General features: G+C 38.5%; 4 protein-coding genes and 1 long non-coding RNA gene across 8 annotated transcripts; all 5 read right to left on the bottom strand.

Annotated features, from left to right (window-relative positions):
- Positions 1–1,684: 1,684 nt before the first annotated feature.
- LOC133015526 (uncharacterized) lies at positions 1,685–23,112 on the bottom strand. Of its 2 annotated transcripts, none has more exons than XR_009681534.1 (3): positions 22,927–23,112; positions 22,749–22,772; positions 1,685–1,887 (listed from the first exon to the last, which is right to left on the bottom strand). It is a non-coding gene; the product is annotated as an uncharacterized LOC133015526 (long non-coding RNA). The 2 variants fall into 2 exon arrangements; XR_009681535.1 differs by lacking the exon at positions 1,685–1,887 and adding an exon at positions 22,349–22,661 and having other exon boundaries at positions 22,927–23,111.
- Positions 4,645–9,463, bottom strand: LOC133015920 (interferon alpha-inducible protein 27-like protein 2B). Its single transcript, XM_061083209.1, has 4 exons — positions 9,377–9,463; positions 9,200–9,223; positions 8,945–9,112; positions 4,645–5,391 (listed from the first exon to the last, which is right to left on the bottom strand). Exons 1-4 carry the CDS (start codon positions 9,384–9,386, stop codon positions 5,309–5,311), a joined length of 285 nt encoding a protein of 94 aa, XP_060939192.1. The 5' UTR covers positions 9,387–9,463; the 3' UTR covers positions 4,645–5,308.
- LOC133015525 (interferon alpha-inducible protein 27-like protein 2) lies at positions 11,967–12,869 on the bottom strand. Of its 2 annotated transcripts, none has more exons than XM_061082750.1 (4): positions 12,805–12,869; positions 12,639–12,662; positions 12,370–12,528; positions 11,967–12,185 (listed from the first exon to the last, which is right to left on the bottom strand). In XM_061082750.1, exons 1-4 carry the CDS (start codon positions 12,812–12,814, stop codon positions 12,154–12,156), a joined length of 225 nt encoding a protein of 74 aa, XP_060938733.1. In that variant the 5' UTR covers positions 12,815–12,869; the 3' UTR covers positions 11,967–12,153. The 2 variants fall into 2 exon arrangements, with proteins under 2 accessions (XP_060938733.1, XP_060938732.1); XM_061082749.1 differs by having other exon boundaries at positions 12,370–12,531; positions 12,805–12,868.
- LOC133015524 (interferon alpha-inducible protein 27-like protein 2) lies at positions 14,540–15,509 on the bottom strand. Its single transcript, XM_061082748.1, has 4 exons — positions 15,424–15,509; positions 15,246–15,269; positions 14,976–15,137; positions 14,540–14,790 (listed from the first exon to the last, which is right to left on the bottom strand). The coding sequence occupies exons 1-4, from the start codon at positions 15,431–15,433 to the stop codon at positions 14,759–14,761; spliced, it is 228 nt and encodes a 75-aa protein (XP_060938731.1). The 5' UTR covers positions 15,434–15,509; the 3' UTR covers positions 14,540–14,758.
- On the bottom strand, positions 18,942–20,027 carry LOC133015522 (interferon alpha-inducible protein 27-like protein 2). 2 transcript variants are annotated; one of them, XM_061082747.1, is made up of 4 exons: positions 19,847–20,027; positions 19,649–19,672; positions 19,380–19,538; positions 18,942–19,191 (listed from the first exon to the last, which is right to left on the bottom strand). In XM_061082747.1, exons 1-4 carry the CDS (start codon positions 19,854–19,856, stop codon positions 19,160–19,162), a joined length of 225 nt encoding a protein of 74 aa, XP_060938730.1. In that variant the 5' UTR covers positions 19,857–20,027; the 3' UTR covers positions 18,942–19,159. The 2 variants fall into 2 exon arrangements, with proteins under 2 accessions (XP_060938730.1, XP_060938729.1); XM_061082746.1 differs by having other exon boundaries at positions 19,380–19,541; positions 19,847–20,022.
- Positions 23,113–23,343: the final 231 nt, after the last annotated feature.

Below are 23,343 nucleotides of genomic sequence, written 5' to 3'. Positions count from 1 at the left end.
CTCTATGTCACTGAAGAAACAAACTTTTTGGCCATGAAGGTTGTGGCACCTCCCAATAAATATTAAAGGGGACATATTATGAAAATTCCACTTTTGTAGTGCTTCTACACGTTAATTTGGGTATCTGGCGTGTCTACCGTCCCAAAAACTCTTGAAAAAAAAAACTCCCGCGATTTTGTTGTGGTTCCTCTATGTCAGAAACTATAAGCTAGAGTGAGTTGAATGGGAAAACACCAGATTGTGACCTCACGGTCTGTCGGCATGACATAGCCCCCCCCCCCCCCCCTGGAGGCGGAGATCTGGTGGAGAGTGTATGGTGTGACACGGGGGGCGGGGCTGTGACAGGGGGGGGCGGGGCAGTAAGGGGGGGGGGTGGAGCACTCAAAACAGGACAATCTGAGGAGGGCTGTTTTAGACAGGGTAAAAAGGCAGCTGTTTTAAATGATCCTTGTGGTATTTTGACCAAAAAATGTTACAGACATTTCATTAAGACCCCAAGGGACCATATTAACTGTGGTGAAATGGGCAAGTATTAGTGTAGTATTAGTGACATCTAGTGGTGAGCTTTTATATTGCAACTGAATACCCCTCACCTCACCATCCTCTTCCAAACATTAGAGAGAACCTGTGGCCTTCATTTGTCATAAAAACTCAAAAGGTGTTAAGTTTGTCCAGTCTGGGCTTCTGTGAAACACATGGCGCCCTCCGTAAAGAGGACCCACTCCTGATGTAAATATAAAAGGCTAATTCGGGGGTAAAGAAAACACTAATTCCTACAATTTAGATGAAACACACTGGTGAGAACATTACTAGGATCACTTCATAATCAGTTTCTGCCAGTAGATCCCTTTCACCTAGATCTTACACAGTGGACCTTTAACAAATATATTAAAGTTATTGTACACAAGTGCATAAATACAATATTACAGTACATTTTCATGTTAAAAGTCACAACAGTGTTATACTACACGGGTAGGAAAATAGATACTTCAACTAAAAAGGACAATGAACCAGTCAACTCTTTCAAATGTGTTTTAACTCGGTTGCTTTTATTTTCGGAGATGTAAGATTCAAACAATGAAACATCAAGTCAGGTAACTGCAAACCAGACAACTTTCCAAATATTTCAGAACATAAACATGCTGCTTCATCACTTGCTTCATGAGAGTAACAGGATAACCAATTGTTGATTATTCAGATAAGGAGGCCTACCAACAACCCCACCCCGCTGCTCACAGCTGCAGCGCCCCCCGACACACCAACCGCACCTACAGTGACACACAAACATTGGATGATCAGTACATTTTATCAAGCTACAGAGAAAGCAATACCAATACTATCATCACACTACAGTGTATACAGGAATATCAAATGAAATGATAATCTGGCCAACAGAACTACAACAAAGCTGTCACATATGTTTTAATGGAGATATTGGCACAACAGATATTTTATGTATAAGATGATTGAAAATTTGAGGTAGAGAACTAGAATAAGGTAACAAAATTAACTGTGTACTGAAACCAAATATAAATACAGATTTAATGCTAAATAAATGAAACAATAAAACAATTATGCATTAGATTAAGCCTGTAAATTATGGTACAGCAGATTTTAGGTGGATTAGAAAAGGTGAAAACAGTGCAAGAAACACTTAAGACATAGAAGTTATCAACCAAAGGACACAGTTCCAACCAAAATGAACCATCTACTGTTTACCTATTGTTTGACAAACAGCCACTGCACCTCCAGCTACCACTCCACCTCCGCTAGCCACTGCAGAAGCCGACATCATACTAGCAGCCAGTGAGCCTGCTGCAATTCCAGCTGAGGTGAAACCGACGACCCCCAGAACAAGTGGGGCCGCCATCACAGTCCCCGCTGCACCTGGACAGGAACACAGCAGAGATGGAGCCTTCATTATTATTGTTGTTATTTGTTGCTATTGTTATTTCATATCTATTAATGTCTTACCTGCTCCAAGTGCCAGAGCTGTTACTGAAACACAAGAAAAAATTGCATGTTATGACAGGTAAGATTTACAGACTTGTATCACATGCTTTTATTAATCAAGTGAATTATAATTCTACATATAGGTGTTGATTTTCTAAAAGAGTGATTCAGTATATTCAGAGAAAGAGTGATACTCACAAAGGCCCATGACAGAAGTGTCCCTCTGTTGTGATCTGCGGCAGCCTCGAGCTGGACTGGTATTTATACCCTTCATGAAGGGAAACTGTGGTACAATCTGAACACTAGGAGGCGTCTCTACTGGATTGCTGAGGAAAATGAAACTGATGAAATCCTTCCAACTGGAAACAAAGGTATAGAAAATTAATCTGCAGTTCTATCATTTTTCATTGCTCTTTGTATCATAATGCTTACATTTTTACATTTAAACAAAAAGTGTTATTTTTTCCCAGACGATCAAACAAACAAGCCAACAGGGGTTAAAACAAAACCTCGTCGTCAGAGGTAAAAAAAAAGTATCAACAAAATCAAACAGAGCTGAGAGATGAAATCTGCACAACAATATTAGCTTGGAGGCCAGGTTTCAGATCAGGAGGAAACATCTAGAGACTCTGGACTGTTTTTAATAAAGAGTGAGTCTGAATGGAGCCTGACCTTTGCTACACAGCTGCACTGAACACATGCACTCAGTCATTTCACTCAGAATCTCCATGAGGCTTCTAAGGTTTTATCACTTCACTGCTCATCTGTGTACTTTAAAAACTGGAGCCTTTTTTTTGTTGCTGTTTGACATAATTTTTCTTGTCAGCCTCGTACGTTGTTGGTGAATGTGGCTGTTTCACATGAATGTATTTTAAGATTGCAAATGATAAATATTGTTGCTGTTCTAGTTAGTCACATGTCCACCATCTACTTCATTAATCCTTCACCAGCATTGTTACTCTCATTAACTGATTACATCCAAGCAATTACTGCAATTACGTGACACGCAACTAACATTGCCAAATGAGTTCAAGTATAATTGTCACGCATTATGTTGTCTGATTGGATGTGGTCAGCTGATGAAAGGAACAATGACTAACTAGAACAGCAACTCCCCAACTTGGTATTTAAATTGTCTCCCATTGCCATCTCCACCCATAAAAATCTAAAAATATTCTTTAATTATATAACACTTTTTAAAAACAGACTTTACAAAAGTACTTTGACAACAAATCAAGAAAGATAACTATAAACTTGATCACGTAAAGGCAATAAAAGGACATTAACATAAGTGAGTACGTAAAATAAAAGGTGAAAAGAAAATGATAAAATCCAAGTAAAACATGAAAGCAAGTTCATAAAAATGGGTTTTAAGAAGTGATTTAAAAGAAGCTCCTGACTCTGCAAGCCTCATCTCCTCAAGCCGTTCCAAAGCTGTGGGGCCCTGATGGCAAAAGCGTCAGCGTCCCAACATGTGTCTTTTTTGGTGTTGTCTTTATACAACATGTGCTGAGGATCATACAGCTCACTGTACTTCTCCACTCCAATTATTAATTTAATGTCATTCATGTTGAGGAACTTCTCCGCTCTTTGCTCCGTTCAAATTACGTATTCTCCACAAGCCTATGTGGAGAATACGTAGCCGCCCCCCTCACATCCTATTACGTTCCCGCGCTCTTCCCTGCAGGTCGCTGATCTAGAGTTTCCGACTCCGGCCTCTGTAAACTAACCAGGGATAAATCCCAAAAAAGAAAAGTCTGGGTGGGAAGTAGCGAGTTTAATTCTGCGTGGACAGATTAATTTGCATTCACTGCGAACGATGCTGGTGTACCTGTATGCTTGATGTGTGGCGAGGAATTAGCAAACAAAAAAATATGTAGAGCAAGCACATAGCATCTGCTGAAAAGTACCGAGCTGGAGATGAGCAAAAAAAGCATAGTTCTGTGTTTCATTTATTTCAAAGTAGGCCTACAGATGTATTTTTTTCTCCTCTTCATAAGAGTTTGGTATTTTCCTTTTTTGTAAAAAAAGCAGTTAAATGTCAACAGTTTTTTTTATTGTCGTTCTATAATTTTATAAATTGCATCAAACTATAGTTTTTATATATATTGTATAACTATATTTATACCTTTATAACCTGTGTTATCAAATATGTTTTGCGGCTCCAGACAGATTTGATTTGGGGGAAGAGGGGCAAAAATGGCTCCTTCGATAGGACCTAGATCTTACACACTGGACTTTCAACACATTTATTGAAGTTATTGAAGTGTACACAAGTGCTTAAATACAATATTACAGTACATATTCGTGTTTATAAATCACACAATTCAAACAATGAAACATTTCAGAACATAAACATGCTGCTTCATCACTTGCTTCATTAGATTAACAGGATAACCAATTGTTGATTATTTAGATAATGAGGCCTAACAACCACCCTGGTTTTGTACCTTTATGGTTGAATGCACTTATTGTACGTCACTTTGGATAAAAGCGTCAGCTAAATGAAATGTAACAATAATGTAATAAAAGACTAGAAAAAGATGGATACTGACAGTAGTTTTACTCCCATTTCACACTAGGGGGAGACAGAGACCAACATGCATTCACGCAAAGCTTATGGCCCTCAATTAAATTATTAACTTTGTAACAGAGTTCTATGTTTTAGTGCATTGATATGTTTAATGGTCATCATAGAATTCCTCACTCATGATTTTTAAAAGTCTATATGAAAAATAGCTGTATGATCAATTCAAATATAATTTAGGCTTTCAAAGTTGGTCACCAAATCAGACAATGCAATAAGTGACAAGCAAACAACAATGCCAAACAAGGAATGTTACGATTATATGGTGAGAATTTAAGGATAAGGGGCCTTCTCTTCTATTGATTATCTACCTCCTACCGCTCATTATTATTTTTAGAATTTTCTTTTCTATGGGGTTGTCATTTCATGTCAAACCTGATTTCAAATAATGGAGCCGGCTGTCGTCATTGTAGCAATGGAGATGAAAATCAAATTTCCCAAAAAATAAGAATGAGAGGTGAGAAAGAGAAGGCCCCTTATGCTTAAATTCTCACCACATAATCGTATCATTCATTGTTTGGCAATGTTAGTTGTGAGTCCAAATTGCAATGTCTGAATGTAGGTGGTAGACAGCTTATGAAAGGAACAATGCTGGTGAAGTATAAACAAAGTAGGTGATTGACGTCACGTGTGACTAAGTACACCTTGTTTCACCATTAGTGCAGTAGTACTAATGTAACCAGACAACTTTCCAAACATTTCAGGACATAAACATGCTGCTTCATCACTTGCTTCCTCAGATTAACAGGATAACCAATTGTTGATTATTTAGAAAAAGAGGCTTGCCACAAACCCCCCAACTGCTCCAACGCAGCCCACAGCTGCAGTGGCCCCCGACAGACCAGCTGCACCTACAGTGACACACACATTGGAGGAACAGTACATTTTATCAGAGCATTACCAATACTAGCATCACACTACAGTCTATACAGTAATATCAAATGAAATGATAGTCTGGCCACCAGAACTACTACAAAGCTGTCACATATGGTCTAATGGAGATATTGGCATAACAGATATTTTAAGTATAAGATGATTGATTATTTGAGGCAGAGAAGTAGAATAAGGTAGCAAAATTAACTGAGTGCTTAAACCAACTGTAAATACAGATTTAACGATAAATACATCAAGCTATACAAAAGTTGTGCATTAGATTAAGCCTGTAAATTATGGTAAAGCAGATGTTACGGGATTAGAAAAGGTGAAAACAGTGCAAGAAACAGTTAAGATATAAAAGTTATATAGTACTATATATACTATATATATAGTACTATCAGACCATAATTTAATAACCTTCGATTTTTCACTATCTGAATATATGCCACTAATAAAAAACTCATTTTCTAGATGTCTACCTGATAGTGCTGTAGCTAAATTTAAGGAAATAATTCCGATTACATTTAAACCCGTATTATCCGTCGACATAAACAACAAATTCTTTAAAAACCCGAGCTCTATTGAGATTGACCACCTCGTAGAAAGCTCTGCAGACTCATTACGATTAACATTAGACTCAATAGCGCCTCTAAAAAAGAAATGTGTAAAACATAGTAAATTAGCTCCGTGGTATAATTCCAAGACACATGAGTTGAAACAAATATCAAGAAAATTAGAAAGGAAGTGGCGCTCCAGCAACAGTGTTGAAAATCTCCTAGACTGGAAGAGTAGTGTTACAGAATATAAAAAGGCTCTCCACAAAGCAAGAGCTGCCTATTACTCAAAACTAATAGAAGAGAATAAAAACAACCCCAGGTTTCTCTTCAGCACTGTAGCCAGGCTGACAGAGAGTCACACCTCCACCGAACCCAGTATTCATCGATCCCTAAATTGCAATATCTTTATGACCTTTTTTAATGATAAAATTCTAACTATTAGAAATAAAATCAATCATCTCCTGCCCTCAATTGGCACTAATACCCTCCCAACAATAGAGATCTCAGAAACGGCTGAGAATCCTTCCCATTATTTAGACAGCTTCTCTCTGATCACCCGTGATCAGTTTACCAAAATAGTCTCAGGTTCTAAACCAACAACCTGTATTTTAGATCCGATTCCAACTAAATTACTTAAAGAAATTCTGCCCCTAATAGATAATTCGTTACTTAACACAATCAATCTGTCATTATCATCAGGTTATGTACCACAGTCTTTTAAAATAGCTGTAATCAAACCCCTACTCAAAAAACCCACCCTAGACCCAGAGGTTTTAGCAAATTACAGGCCAATATCTAATCTCCCCTTCCTATCTAAAATCTTAGAAAAAGTTGTAGCCAATCAGCTGTGTGAGTTTCTCCAGGAAAATAATATATATGAAGACTTTCAGTCTGGGTTTAGAACCAATCATAGCACAGAGACAGCCCTGGCAAAAGTCACTAATGACCTTCTAATAGCTTCAGATCAGGGACTTGTGTCTGTCCTCGTTCTGTTAGATCTCAGTGCAGCATTCGACACAATTGACCATCAAATTTTATTAGAGAGACTAAAACAGTTAATTAACATTAAAGGAACGGCCTTAAACTGGTTTAAATCTTATTTTGCTGATCGCTCCCAATTCGTTCAAATCAATGATGAGTCATCGGTGCGCACCAAAGTTAACCATGGTGTCCCACAGGGGTCTGTGCTCGGCCCAATTTTATTCTCATTATATATGCTTCCACTAGGAAACATTATCAGGACACACTCGGTAAATTTTCACTGTTATGCGGATGACACCCAGTTATATTTGTCAATAAAACCTGATCAAAGTAATCAATTAACTAAACTTCGAGCATGTCTCAAGGACATAAAAACCTGGATGACCCGCAATTTTCTCTTATTAAACTCAGATAAAACAGAGGTTATAATACTCGGCCCTAAACACCTTAGAGATACATTATCTAATGATATAGCTGCGCTAGATGACATTGCCCTTGCTTCCAATGACACAGTCAGGAACTTGGGAGTGATCTTCGATCCTGATTTGTCCTTTAATAGTCACTTAAAAGTAATTTCTAGGACCGCGTTTTTCCACTTGCGTAATATCTCAAAAATCAGACATGTCCTTTCGCAAAAAGATGCAGAAAAACTAGTCCACGCCTTTGTTACATCGAGACTGGACTATTGTAATTCATTATTATCAGGCTCCAGCAGCAAGTCGTTAAAGACTCTGCAGCTGGTCCAAAATGCCGCAGCACGTGTCCTGACGAGAACTAAGAAAAGAGAGCACATTTCTCCAGTATTAGCATCGCTACACTGGCTTCCTGTTAAATCTAGAATAGAATTTAAAATTCTCCTCCTCACCTTCAAGGCCCTTAATGATATGGCACCTCTTTACCTTAAAGAGATGTTAGTTCCATATCAACCTACTAGAGCACTCCGATCCCAGAACTCAGGTTTACTTGTTGTCCCTAAAGTCTCTAAAAGTAGAGTAGGAGCCAGAGCTTTTAGCCATCAAGCCCCACTGCTGTGGAATAATCTCTCACTTTCAGTTAGGGAGGCAGACACGCTCTGTTCGTTTAAAAGTAGACTCAAAACCTTCCTTTTTTATAAAGCTTATAGTTAGAGCTAATTTGTGCGATGTTCCAAATTTGATTAAATGGCAAAAACCCCTGATGATGCTAAGACGCACAGGGAATTTATGACACAAGACACACGGAGCTTCTCTTTCCTGCTTCTCCTTCCTTTTCTCCATATTTATCACATCAAGATAATTCTTATCTGATCAGTACATGTTACTAACTTGACCCCTTTTCCCGGAGTTTCTGTGCCTTAGCGCCCGCGGATGCAGGGCCACAGCTGTGGCCGCACCATGGATTATGATTGTGGATCGCGTGTCGGAGGTCGCAATGGTGGATCCAGTTCGGTGGATTCTGTATCGTGCCAGCTGATCGTCGTTGTAATGGAGGATCCTTTGTCGCGTTGGCATCGGATGATGAGGGACCACGACCGAGGCGGCAGCTGATAATGGATTCTAACTGGCGGCGGTGGACAATGACTGTGGATTATAGTGGATCCCATCCTGATGCTGGATCGTGGTCTTGCTGCTGGCCAGAGACTGTGATTGCAGCGGGACTGCCTGACACATAGTATTGAAAAATGTTTAGCCTAATGGATGCTGCTAAAAATCCTGATGATGTTTTCTTACACCTGACATCTATTGCACTTCTGTCCGTCCTGAGAGAGGGATCCCTCACATGTGGCTCTCTCTGAGGTTTCTACATATTTTTACCTGTGAAAAGGGTTTTTAGTAGTTTTTCCTTACTCTTGTTGAGGGTTAAGGACAGAGGATGTCACACAATGTTAAAGCCCCATGAGACGAATTGTTATTTGTGAATGTGGGCTATACAAATAAAACTTGATTGATTGATTGATTGATTATCCACCCAAGGACACAGTTCAAACCAAAATGAATCATCTGCTGTTTACCTATTGATTGACAAACAGCCACTACACCTCCAGCTACCACTCCACCTCCGCTAGCCACTGCAGAAGCTGACATCATACTAGCAGCCAGTGAGCCTGCTGCAATTCCAGCTGAGGTGAAACCTGCGGCCCCCAGAAGAAGTGGGGTCCCGACTATAGCCACTACTGCACCTGGACAAGAACACAGCGGAGATAGTGCCTTCATTATTATTGTTGTTATTTGTTGCTATTGTTATTGCATGTGTAATAATGTCTTACCTCCTACAACTGCAGCACCTGTCACTGAAACACAAGAATAAAATTGCACCTTATTACATTAAGCTTTACAGACTTTTGTTACATGCTTTTATTAATCAAGTGAAACGTGATGCTACATATAGGTGTGGATTTTCTAAACGGATGTTTCAGTATAGTCAGAGGAAGAGTGGTACTCACCTGGATCCATGTTTTTTTCTTTGCTCTCCTCTCTGCTGTGTTTTTCCTCTGTTGTGAGCAGCCTCGTGCTGGACTCTTATTTATTCACTTCATGAAGGTTTCCTCAGAAACGAAACTGTGGGACAATTTGAACACTAGGGGGCGTCTCTACTGGACTGCTAAGGAAAATGAAACTGATGAAATCCATCCAACTGGAGACAGGTGTAACCCTCTGGGAAAACCAGTTGTTACCAAAACACTTATTTATAGTATTATTTATATTTCCTCCTTACTGAGAATTCCTTTTATTTAATTAACAATTCTGTTTTATTTCTCTGTATTTAATTTATTATTATTAAGTCACTTCCTTTTTGCTCGGGAAGTGTTCTACAGGTCAAAAAACTTGACAACAAATGAGCCTATTGGTTCAAGGTGAGATAACTGCATGTTATTGGTGTAAAACGGTCTAAGTCCCGCCTCCTCACTCAAGTTAGATAGGTGTGCAGTCGAGTGTGGAGACAGACCCGGCCTGATGAGAAGTGGAGAAGTTGAAATGACAGAGCGATATTACTGCTACTGGTACTCTATATAATACTGAACAAAGAGAAGTTAGAGTATGTTTGAGCCCATAAGAAGTTTATCAACTACTGAGGGGACCTGGAGAGCAGCTTAGAGCACCGGTTATTCTTTTCTTTTCCCGGCTGGGTTTTCTGGATACCCTTGAACTTTGAGTTGGATTGGAATCTCTTCCTGACGAGGGAGATGGCGAGCCTACCGTGTTGAGCCCTGGATTGAGGAGCGCTTCCAGCATTCATCTACCTTGCTGTCAGTGTGGTAGGACTGTGGGGAAGGACCTCAAAGGACAGTTGAATCTAGCAGAACATCCTATTTTTTGAGGATCACTTTTATTTTCTGGGTGCACCCATTTCAAAAGACATTTCAAAACCCATTTCAAAAGACATTTCTAATTTTACTAAACTGAATGCCGGCAATGTTGTAATTATTTTGTGTGTTATTACAATTGTTTTCATTTAAACTTAACTCTGTGTTCTGGTTATTCATTGTGGTGTCTGACTCCTGTTAATTACTCCTCCCTACGAATCTGGGTTATACTGGTCCAGTGTGCACCTACCCTCCATGTGGGTTACACAAAGGTATGGAAAATGAATCTGCAGTTTTACGTTTTTCGTTTAAAAAAAAAAAAGCAATGGCACAAGGCATGGCAGAACAAATGTTAATCAAACAAGCGAATGTGTTATTCTTTCCCAGACGGTTAAACAAACGGGTGAAAACACAACCTCCTTGTCAGAGATATTGCATGTGGTCAGCTGATGAAAGGAACAATGACTAACTAAAACAGCAACTCCCCAACTTGGTATTCAGATTGTCTTCCACTGCCATCTCCACCTATAATAAAAAATTAACTTTATTTATATAACACTTTTTAAAAACAGATTTTGCAAAGTGCTTTGACAACAAAATTAGAAAGGTAAATATAAACTTGAGCACGTAAAAGCAATAAAAGGAAATTAAAATAAGTGAATACGTAAAATTAAGGTGAAAAGAAAATGATTAAATCACAGTATAACATGAAAACAAGTCTATAAAAATGGGTTTTAATAAGTGATTTAAAAGAAGTCACTGACTCTGCAAGCCTTATCTCCTCAGGCCGTTCCAAAGCTGAGGGGCCCTGATGGCAACAGCAGGGTCACCTTTTGTTTGGAACAGCCAGCAGGGTTCCACCTGAGGATCTAAGGCTGGGTGAAGGCACATTAGAGGTCATAAATTCTGATGTGTCTTGGGGCCAGACCTTGGCATGCTTTAAAAGTGATCAGTAAAATCCTAAAATCAATTCTAAAACTGAGAGGGACCAATGAAGAGAAGCAAGGATTAGACGATGTAATTTTTCATTTTAAGACCAATGAGACTGGTGTAGACCACCAAAAGTACAAACTGCGCACATAGTGCACAGTGGTTCTCAGGAAAACAGAAGAAGACATTAGCCTGATAGATGGTGATCACGGTGAACCTTGACTGTGTCACTGAATAAAATAAAGTTTTGGCCCTGAAGGTTGTGGCATCTCCAATAAATATTTTTAGTTCAGTGTGTAGAATGTAATGACATCTAGTGGTGAAGTTTCATGTTGCAGCTGAATACCCCTCACCTCACCCTCCTCTTCCAAACATGATAGAGAACCTGTGGTAACCTTTAGTTGTCATGACAACTCAAAAGTTGTTCAGTTTGTCTAGTCTGGTGAACTGTGAAAAAATTGGCGGCCTCCGTAAAGAGGATCTGCTCACGATGTAAATATATATCAAAAGGCTAATTCGGGGTTAAAGAAAACAATTCTTACAATGTAGATGAAACACACTGGTGAGAACATCACTAGGATCACTTTATATTCAGTTTCTGCCAGTAGATCCTTTTCACCTAGATCTTACACACTGGACTTTTGACAAAAATATTAAAGTTATTGTAATGAACACTAGTGCCTAAATACAATATTACAGTACATAATTGTGTTTATAAATCACAACAGTGTTATGATACATTGGTGGGTAAATAGATAGTTCAACTAAAAAGGACAATGAACCAGTCAACTCTTTCAAATGTGTTTTAACCCGGTTGCTTTTATTTTCGGAGATGTAAGATTCAAACAATGAAACATCATGGTTTGTAACTGCAAATCAGACAACTTTCCAAACAGGTCTCATTAGCGTAACAGGTTAACCAATTGTTGATTATTCAGAAAAAGAGGCTTTCCAACCACCTCCAAGCTGCTCCATCATTGGTAGCTTCACTTGTTGCGCTTTGACCCACCAGACGCACCTACAGTGACACACACACATTGGATGATCAGTACATTTTATCAAGCGACAGAGAAAGCAATACCAATACTATCACCAATGTTAAGTGGATAGGAAAGGTGACAACAATGCAAGAAACACTTAAGATATAGAAGTTTTCCACCCAAGGAGACAGTTCAAACCAAAATGAACCATCTACTGTTTACCTTTTGATTGACAAACAGACACCAGACTTCCTGATCCCACTCCACCTCTGCCGGCCACTGCAGAAGCCGACATCATTTTAGCAGCCGTGGAGCCTGCTTTAATTCCACCTGAGGTGAAACCTGCGGGCCCCAGAGAGCCAGGGGTAGAACCCTTAGCCACTGCTGAACACAACAGATATGAAGCCTTCATTATTGTTGTTATTGTGATTTTTGCTATTGTTATTGTTTTTATCATTATTATTGTTATTGCATGTCTATTAATGTCTTACCTGCTCCAACTGCTGCTCTTGACACTGAAACACAAGAATAAAATTGCATCTTATTAGAGCAAAGCTTTACAGACTTGTATTACATGCTTTTATTAATCAAGTGGAACATGATGCTACATATAGCTGTTGATTTTCTAAAAGAATGTTGAGGAAGAGTGGTACTCACCAGGATCCATGCTTTTTTTCTCTGCTGTGTGTTTCCTCTGCTGTGAGCAGCCTGGAGCTGGACTGGTATTTATACCATTCATGCAGGTTTCCTCAGAAACGAAACTGTGGGACAATCTGAACACTAGGGTGGTATCTCTACTGGACAGCTGAGAAAAATGAAACTGATGAAATCCACCCAACTGAAAACAAAGGTATGGAAAATGATTCTGCAGTTTTATTATTTTCACTTAAAAAAAAAGCAATGGTACAAGGTATGGCTCACTTCACTGCTCATCTGTGTACTGTAAAAACTGGAGCCTTTTTCTCGTTTTTTGACTTCATTTTTCTTGTCAGCCTCGTACGTTGTTGGTGAATGTGGCGGTTTTACATGAATGTATTTTAAGATAGCAAATGATAAATATTATAATGTGTGAGAATTTAAGAATAATTCTCACGCATTATAATGTCTTATTTGGTGTGGTCAGCCGATGAAAGGAACGATGACTAAAACAGCAACTCCCCAACTTGGTATTCAAATTGTCTCGACCTATAATAATATAAAAATAAACTTTATTTATATATCACTTTTAAAAAAACAGACTTTTCAAAGTGCTTTGACAACAAAGCAAGAAAGGTAAAAATAAACTTGAACGAGTAAAAGCAATAAAAGGACATTAAAATAAGTTTATACATAAAAAAAAAAAAAAAAGGTGAAAAGAAAATGATAAAATCACAGTATCACATGAAAGCAAGGCTATAAAAGTGGGTTTTAATAATTGATTTTAAAGAAGTCCCTGACTCTGCAAGCGTTATCTCCTCAGGCCGTTCCAAAGCTGAGGGGCTCTGATGGCAAAAGCAGGGTCATCTTTTGTTTGGAACAGCCAGCAGGGTTGCACCTGAGGATCTAAGGCTGTGTGAAGGCACATAAGGGGGCAGTAATTCTGTGATGTGCCTTGGGGCCAGACCCGGGCATGCTTTAAAAGTGATTAGTAAAATCTAAAATCAATTCTAAAACTTACAGGGACCAATGAAGAGAAGCAATGATCGGGTGATGCAATTCTGCATTTTAAGACCAGTGAGACCAGTGTAGACCACCAAAAGTACAAACTGCACACATAGTGCACAGTGGTTCTCAGGAAAACAGAAGTAGACATTAGCCTGATAGATGGTGATCACGGTGAACCTTGTGTCTGTGTCACTGAAGAATAGATGGTTTTGGCCCTGAAGGTTGTGGCACCTCCAATAAATATTTACAGTTCAGTGTGTAGAATTTAATTACATCTAGTAGTGAAGTTTCATGTTGCAGTTGAATACCCCTCACCTCACCCTCCTCTTCCAAACATGAAAGAAAACCTGTGGTAGCCTTCAATTGTCATTAAAACTCAAAAGGTGATTCGTTTGTCCATTCTGGACTACTGTGAAAAACATGGCAGATTCTGTAAAGAGGACCCACTCCCGATGTAACTATAAAAGGCTAATTCGGGGTTAAAGAAAACAATTCCTACAATTTAGATGAAACACACTGGTGAGAACATCACTAGGATCACTTTATATTCAGTTGATACTTCAGCCAGTAGATCCCTTTCACCTAGATCTTACACACTGGACCTTTAATAAACATATTAAAGTTATTGTAATGTACACAAGTGCCTAAATACAATATTACAGTACATATTCGTGTTTATAAATCACAACAGTGTTATGATACAACTACTTCAACTAAAAAGGACAATGAACCAGTCAACTCTTTCAAATGTGTTTTAACTATGTTGCTTTTATTTTTCGAAGATGTAAGATTCAAACAATGAAACATCATGTCAGGTAACTGCAAACCAGACAACTTTCCAAATATTTCAGGACATAAACATGCTGCTTCATCAATTGCTTCATCAGATTAACAGAATAACCAATTGATGATTATTCAGAAAAAGAGGTTTTCCAACCACCTCCCAGCTGCTCCATCACTGACAGCTTCACTTGTTGCGCTTTGACCCACCAGACGCACCTACAGTGACACACACACATTGGATGATCAGTACATTTTATCAAGCGACAGAGAAAGCAATACCAATACTATCACAGATGTTAAGTGGATTATAAAAGGTGAAAACAGTGCAAGAAACACTTAAGATATAGAAGTTTTCCACCCAAGGACATAGTTCAAACCAAAATGAACCATCTACTGTTTACCTTTTGACTGACAAACAGACACCAGACTTCCTGATCCCACTCCACCTCTGCCAGCCACTGCAGAAGCCGACATCATTTTAGCAGCCGTGGAGCCTGCTTTAATTCCACCTGAGGTGAAACCTGCGGGCCCCAGAGCACCAGGGGTAGAACCCTTAGCCACTGCTGAACACAACAGATATGAAGCCTTCATTATTGTTGTTATTTAGATTTTTGCTATTGTTATTGTTTGTATCATTATTATTGTTATTGCATGTCTTATTAATGTCTTACCTGCTCCAACTGCTGCTCTTGACACTGAAACACAAGAATAAAATTGCATCATATTAGAGCAAAGCTTTACAGACTTGTATTACATGCTTTTATTAATCAAGTGGAACATGATGCTACATTTAGCTGTTGATTTTCTAAAAGAATGTTTCAGTATAGTCAGAGGAAGAGTGGTGCTCACCAGGATCCATGCTTTTTTCTCTGCTGTGTTTTTCCTCTGCTGTGTTTTTCCTCTGCTGTGAGGAGCCTGGAGCTGGACTGGTATTTATACACTTAATGAAGGTTTCCTCAGAAACGAAACTGTGGGACAATCTGGACACTAGGGTGGTATCTCTACTGGACAGCTGAGGAAAATGAAACTGATGAAATCCACCCAACTGAAAACAAAGTTATGGAAAATTATTCTGCAGTTTTATTATTTTCATTTAAAAAAAAAAAAGCAATGGTACAAGGTATGGCAGAACAAATGTAACTCAAACAAAGAAAGGACGTTTTTCATAAAAGCACCAGTGTACAATTAACTTATAGCTTGTCTTATTGTAATACAATAATTAATTTAATCATAACTGGGATGTATAGATGATACTTTGGCAGATACTTTGCTCTTTAAATCATAATGCTTACTTTTTTACATTTAAACAAAATGTGTTATTCTTTCCCAGACGATCAAACAAACAAGACAACAAGGGTGAAAACAAATCCTCCTTGTCAGAGGTAAAAAGTATCCTTAAACTGAGGGATGAAATCTGCACATTCTCAATAATATTAGCTTGGAGGCCAGGTTACAGATCAGGAGGAGACATCGAGTGACACTGGATTATTTTTGATAAATAGTGAGTCTGAATGGAGCCTGACCTGTGCTACACGGCTGCACTGAAGACATGCACTCAGTCATTTCACTACAAATCTCCATGAGGCTTCTACGGTTTTATCACTTCACTGCTCATCTATGTACTTTAATAACTGGAGCCTTTTTCATGTTGTTTTTTTACTTAATTTTTCTTGTCAGCCTCGTATGTTGTTTGTGAATGTGGCTGTTTTACATAAATGTATTTTAAGATTTCAAATGATAAATATTATAACGTGTGAGAATTTAAGAATAATTCTCACGCATTATAATGTCTGATTTGGTGTGGTCAGCTGATGAAAGGAACGATAACTAAAACAGCAACTCCCCAACTTGGTATTCAAATTGTCTCCCACTGCCATCTCCACCTATAATAATATAAAAATAAACTTTATTTATATAGCACTTTTAAAGATATAGACTTTTCAAAGTGCTTTGACAAAAAAGCAAGAAAGGTAAATATAAACTTGAACACGTAAAAGCAATAAAAGGACATTAAAATAAGTGAATACGTAAAAAAAAGATGAAAAGAAAATGATAAAATCACAGTATCACATGAAAGCAAGTCTATAAAAATGAGTTTTAATAAGCGATTTAAACGAAGTCCCTGACTCTGCAAGCCTTATCTCCTCAGGCCGTTCCAAAGCTGAGGGGCCCAGATGGCAAAAGCAGGGTCATCTTTTGTTTGGAACAGCCAGCAGGGTTCCACCTGAGGATCTAAGGCTGTGTGAAGGCACATAGTAATTCTGTGATGTAGCTTGGGGCCAGACCCTGCCATGCTTTAAAAGTGATCAGTAAAATCCTTAAATCAATTCTAAAACGTACAGGGACCAATGAAGAGAAGCAAGGATCGGGTGATGTAATTCTGCATTTTAAGACCAGTGAGACCAGTGTAGACCACCAAAAGTACAAACTGCACACAAAGTGCACAGTGGTTCTCAGGAAAACAGGAGTAGACATTAGCTGATAGATGGTGATCACGGTGAACCTTGACTGTGTCACTGAAGAAAAGAAAGTTTTGGCCCTGAAGGTTGTGGCGTGGCACCTCCAATAAATATTCAGTGTGTAGACTTTAATGACATCTAGTGTTGAAATTTCATGTTGCAGCGGAATACAGCCTCACCTCACCCTCCTCTTCCAAACATGAGAGAGAACCTGTGGTAACCTTCAGTTAACATGATAACTCAAAAGGTGTTTAGTTTGTTCAGTCTGGACTACTGTGAAAAACATGGCGGCCTCCGTAATGAGGACCCACTCCTGATATAAATATAAAAGGCTCATTCGGGGTTAAAGAATACAATAATTTTTACAATTAAGATGAAACACACTGGTGAGAACATCACTAGGATCACTTTATATTCAGTTTCTGCCAGTAGATCCCTTTCACCTAGATATTACACAGTGGACCTTTAATAAACATATTAAAATTATTGTAATGTACACAAGTGCCTATATACAATATTACAGTACATATTCATGTTTATTAATCACAACAGTGTTATGTGACACTGGTAGATAAATAGATACTTCAACTAAAAAGGACAATGAACCAGTCAACTCTTTCAAATGTGTTTTAAACCGGTTGCTTTTATGTAAGAGATGTAAGATTCAAACAATGAAACATCATGTCAGGTAACTGCAAACCAGACAACTATCCAAACATTTCAGAACATAAACATGCTGCTTCATCACTTGCTTCATTAGATTAACAGGAAAACCAATCGCTGATTATTCAGAAAAAGAGGCTTTTCAACCACCCCCTAGCTGCTCCATCACTGGCACCTTCACTTGGTGCCCTTTGACGCACCAGCTGCACCTACAGTGACACACACACACATTGGATGATCAGTACATTTTATCAAGCGACAGAGAAAGCAATACCAATACTATCACAGATGTTGTGTGGATTAGAAAAGGTGAAATCAATGCAAGAAACACTCAAAGACCTAGAGAGAATTACACATGCGTCCTTAACCTCCCGTCTGGATTATTGTAATTCCCTTTATGTAGGCATAGACGAATCATCCATTAAACGCCTGCAGCTAGTCCAAAATGCTGCTGCTTGCCTGCTGACTAGGACATAAAAGAGAGACCATATTACACCCATGTTGCGCCTCCTACACTGGCTTCCTGTCTGTCACAGGATCGTTTTTTAAAATCGTACTTTTAACTTTTAAATCTCATAACAGACTGGCACTGTCTTATTTATCAGAACTTCTCATTATGCACACTCCAGTTATGGAACTAAGATCTGCCACTCAACTGCTCCTCGACAAACCTCAGACAAGACTAGTGACAAGAGGTGATCGCGCCTTCGCAGTAGCCGCCCCAAACCTGTGGAACAACCTACCACTTCAAATTTGATCTGCCTCTTCTTTAACACAATTTAAATCACTATTAAAATCACACCTGTTCTCACAGGCTCTCTCCTTGAGTTGATTGCGTGTCATCGCAGCTGATTTTCTTTTCTTATCGTATTTCTCATATTTTATTATTTTTATATTACATTAATGATTATATTTTATTTGTATTACTTGAACTTTAATGTATTACGTTTTTACTGTCCTTTGGTTTTACCAATCCACCTGCAAAGCACTTTACTCAACCAAGTTGTTTTTAAATGTGCTAAATATATGAAATAGACATTGATTATTATTATATTCAGTTTCTGCCAGTAGATCCCTTTCACCTAGATCTTATACACTGGACCTTTAACAAATGTATTAAAATGATTGTAAATACAATATCACAGTACATATTCATGTTTATAAATCACAACAGTGTGATGATACACTGGTAGATAAATAGATACTTCATCTAAATAGGACAATGAACCAGTCAACTCTTTTAAATGTGTTTTAACACGGTTGCTTTTATTTTCTGAGATGTAAGATTCAAACAATGAAACATCATGTCAGGTAACTCCAAACCAGACAACTTTCCAAACATTTCAGAACATTAACATGCTGCTTCATCACTTGCTTCATCAGATTAACAGAATAACCAATTGGTGATTATTCAGAAAAAGAGGCTTTCCAACCACCTCCAAGCTGCTCCATCATTGGCAGCTTCACTTGTTGCGCTTTGACCCACCAGACGCACCTACAGTGACATACACACATTGGATGATCAGTACATTTCATCAAGCGACAGAGAAAGCAATACCAATACTATCACAGGTGTTCAGTGGATTAGAAATGGTGAAAACACTGCAAGAAACACTTGTTAAGATATAGAAGTTATCCACCCAAGGACACAGTTCAAACCAAAATGAACCATCTACTGTTTACCTTTTGATTGACAAACAGACACCAGACTTCCTGATCCCACTCCACCTCTGCCAGCCACTGCAGAAGCCGACATCATTTTAGCAGCCGTGGAGCCTGCTTTAATTCCACCTGAGGTGAAACCTGCGGGCCCCAGAGAACCAGGCGTAGAACCTCTAGCCACTGCTGAACACAACAGATATGAAGCCTTCATTATTGTTGTTATTGTGATTTTTGCTATTGTTATTGTTTTTATCATTATTATTGTCATTGCATGTCTATTGCTGTCTTACCTGCTCCAACTGCTGCTCTTGACACTGAAACACAAGAATAAAATTGCATCTTATTAGAGCCAAGCTTTACAGACTTGTATAACATGCTTATATGTGAAACATTATGTGATAATACATTTTACGAAACATGATGCTCCATATAGCTGTGGATTTTCTAAAAGAGTGTTTCAGTATATTCAGAGGAAGAGTGGTACTCACCAGGATCCATGCTTTTTTCTTTGGTCTCTTCTCTGCTGTGTTTTTCCTCTGTTGTGAGCAGCCTCAAGCTGGACTGGTATTTATACACTTCATGAAGGTTTCCTCAGAAACAAAACTGTGGGACAATCTGACCAAAGGGCAGTGATAGATAGTCACGTCATCTCCACTGGACTGCTGAAGAAAATGAAACTTATGAGATCCATCCAACTGGAAACAAAGTATTTATACACTGCATGAAGGTTTCCTCAGAAACAAAACTGTGGGACAATCTGACCAAAGGGCAGTGACAGATAGTCATGTCATCTCCACTGGACTGCTGAGGAAAATGAAACTGATGAGATCAATCCAACTGGAAACAAAGGTGTGGAAAAATAATCAGTAGTTCTTTTATTTTCATTGCTCTTTATATCATAATGCTAATATTTTTACATTTAAACAAAATGTGTTATTCTTTCCCAGACGATCAAACAAAAAAGCCAACAGGGGTGAAAACAAAACCTCCTTGTCAGAGGTAAAAAGTATCATTAAACTGAGGGATGAAATCTATACATTCTAAACAGTATTAGCTGAGAAGCCAGGTTTCAGATCAAGAGGAAACATCTAGTGACTCTGGACAATTTGATAAAGAGTGAGTCTGAATGGAGCCTGACCTGTGCTACAAGGCTGCACTGAAGACAGGCACTCAGTCATTCCACTCCGAATCTCCGTGAGGCTTCTACGGTTTTATCACTTCACTGCTCATCTGTCACTTTAAAAACTGTAGCCTTTTTTTCGTTGAAGTTTGACTTAAATTTTCTTGTCAGCCTCTTACATTGTTGGTGAATGTGGCTGTTTTACATGAATTTATTTTAAGATTGAAAATGAAAAATAAAGTGTCTGTTCTAGTTAGTCACATGTTCATCACCTACTTCATTTATCCTTCACCAGCATTGTTACTCTCATCAACTGATTACATCCAAGTAGTCCAGAACGCAGTGGCCCGGTTAATCGCCAGAACCACTTCCATAGAACACATCAGCCCTGTCCTCCTACTACACTGACTCCCTATCAAACATCACACTGAGTATAGGATTCTCCTTCTTACCTGAAGGCTCTCCATTGCTTCTGCACCTCTCAGACCTTCTTCTTACATACATACCTACCCGTCCTCTCCGACCTTCCTTCTGTCCACTTGTTCTCAATGGGGTCTAGAGCCTTTAACTGTGCAGCCCCTCGTTTCTGGAACTCTCTTCATATTTGACAATTACTTTGTCCCCAACTTCAAATCCCACCTCAAACCCCTCCATTTTAGACTGGTTTATTCTATGTGGAACTGCCCTGTTTGACGTTTTGTTTTTTATATTGTTTATTTATTCTTATTTTTCCATTAATAACAATATAATTTTGTTTTATACAGCACATTTTATAACACAGTTACAAGGTACTTTACTAGTTAGAAATAGGGCAGACAATATGAAAAAGATAAAAAGCAATTTGAAAGTCACAGCATTAGAGCAAAGATGAAGAAATAAAAGGTGTCACAGATGAGAAACCAGTAAAATGGTTATAAAATGATGAAAATATATAGTAAGATAAGAACTAGGAGAAATCCCTCCTATAAAGATGTGTCTTAAAGAGAGATTTAAAAGAGGATAAGGAGTTTGACAGATAGATGTCCTCAGATTGGGAGCCCTGACAGAGAAGACCCAGCTGGCTTTGGTCCTCAGCCGGGACTTTGGAATGGTTAGCAGGGCCTTTGATTTAATACCTAAACTGATGATAACAAGATTAAATATAAGATATGTTTAAGATTTTAGTTGTGTCTGCAGTCAGGACAAACTTTCTCTATGTCAGTACAATTTAGATGAAACACACTGGTGAGAACATCACTAGGATCACTTTATATTCAGTTTCTGCCAGTAGATCCCTTTCACCTAGATCTTAGTCACTGGACCTTTAACAAATGTATTAAAATGATTGTAAATACAATATCACAGTACATATTCATGTTTATAAATCACAACAGTGTTATGTTACACTGGTAGATAAATAGATACTTCAACTTAAAAAGGACAATCAACCAGTCAACTCTTTTAAATGTGTTTTAACACGGTTGCTTTTATTTTCTGAGATGTAAGATTCAAACAATGAAACATCATGTCAGGTAACTCTGAACCAGACAACTTTCAAACATTTCAGAACATAAACATGCTGCTTCATCACTTGCTTCACACATTGGATGATCAGTACATTTTATCAAGTTATAGAGAAAGCAATACCAATACTATCATCACACTTCAGTGTATACAGTGATATCAAATGAATTGATAATCTGGCTACCAGAACTACTACAAAGCTGTCACATATGTTCTAATGGAGATATTTGCATAAAATATATTTTAAGTATCAGATGATTGAAAATTTGAGGTAGAGAACTAGAATAAGGTAACAAAATTAACTGTCTACTGAAACCAAATATAAATACAGATTTAATCATAGATAAATTAAACAACAGAAAAAATGTGCATTAGATTAAGCATGTCAATTATGGTACAGCAGATGTTAAGTGGATTAGAAAAGGTGGAAACCTTGCAAGAGACACTTCAAGATTTAAAAGATATCCACTCAAGGACACAGCTCAAACCATGGGAAACCATCTACTGTTTACCTATTGATTGAAGAACAGCCACTGCACCTCCAGCTACCACTCCACCTCCGCTAGCCACTGCAGAAGCTGACATCATACTAGCAGCCAGTGAGCCTGCTGCAATTCCAACTGAGGTGAAACCTACGAGCCCCAGAACAAGTGGGGCCGCCATCACAGTCCCTGCTGCACCTGGACAAGAACACAGCAGAGATGGAGCCTTCATCACTATTGTTGTTATTTGTTGCTATTGTTATTTCATATCTATTAATGTCTTACCTGCTCCAATTGCTGCAGCTGTCACTGAAACACACAAATAAAAGTGCATCTTATTACAGCTGAACTTTACAGACTTGTATTACATACTTTTATTAATAAATTGAAACATGATGCTACATATAGGGGTTGAATTTCGAAAAGAATGTTTCAGTATAGTCAGAGGAAGAGTGGTACTCACAAAGTCCCATGGTTTTTTCTTTGCTCTCCGCTCTGCTGTGTTTTTCCTCTGTTGTGATCAGCCTCAAGCTGGACTGGTATTTATACACTTCATGAAGGTTTCCTCAGAAACTAAACTGTGGGACAATCTGAACACTAGGGTGGTATCTCTACTGGACAGCTGAGGCCAATGAAACTGATGAAATCCATGATACTTCTTCTGATTACTCGTGAGGTAGGCTTCTCCAAGCTTGTCTTCCGTTGCGTCACCTACTGTTCTGGCAGTGAATTGTATTCAGACGGACGGTCGTCGGAAAAGCAAAAATCCAAATTAGTCCGTGGTCTTCGTGCGTCCCTCTCCGCGACATGAATACGTAGAAGCATAATGGAGCCTTAAGGCACATAAGGGGGCAGTAATTCTGTGATGTAGCTTGGGGCC

Source organism: Limanda limanda, chromosome 12, assembly GCF_963576545.1.
Source record: "Limanda limanda chromosome 12, fLimLim1.1, whole genome shotgun sequence".
NCBI lineage: Eukaryota > Metazoa > Chordata > Actinopteri > Pleuronectiformes > Pleuronectidae > Limanda > Limanda limanda.
The sequence above is the reverse complement of the archived record's forward strand: the minus strand, read 5'-3'. Positions and strand labels throughout refer to the sequence as shown.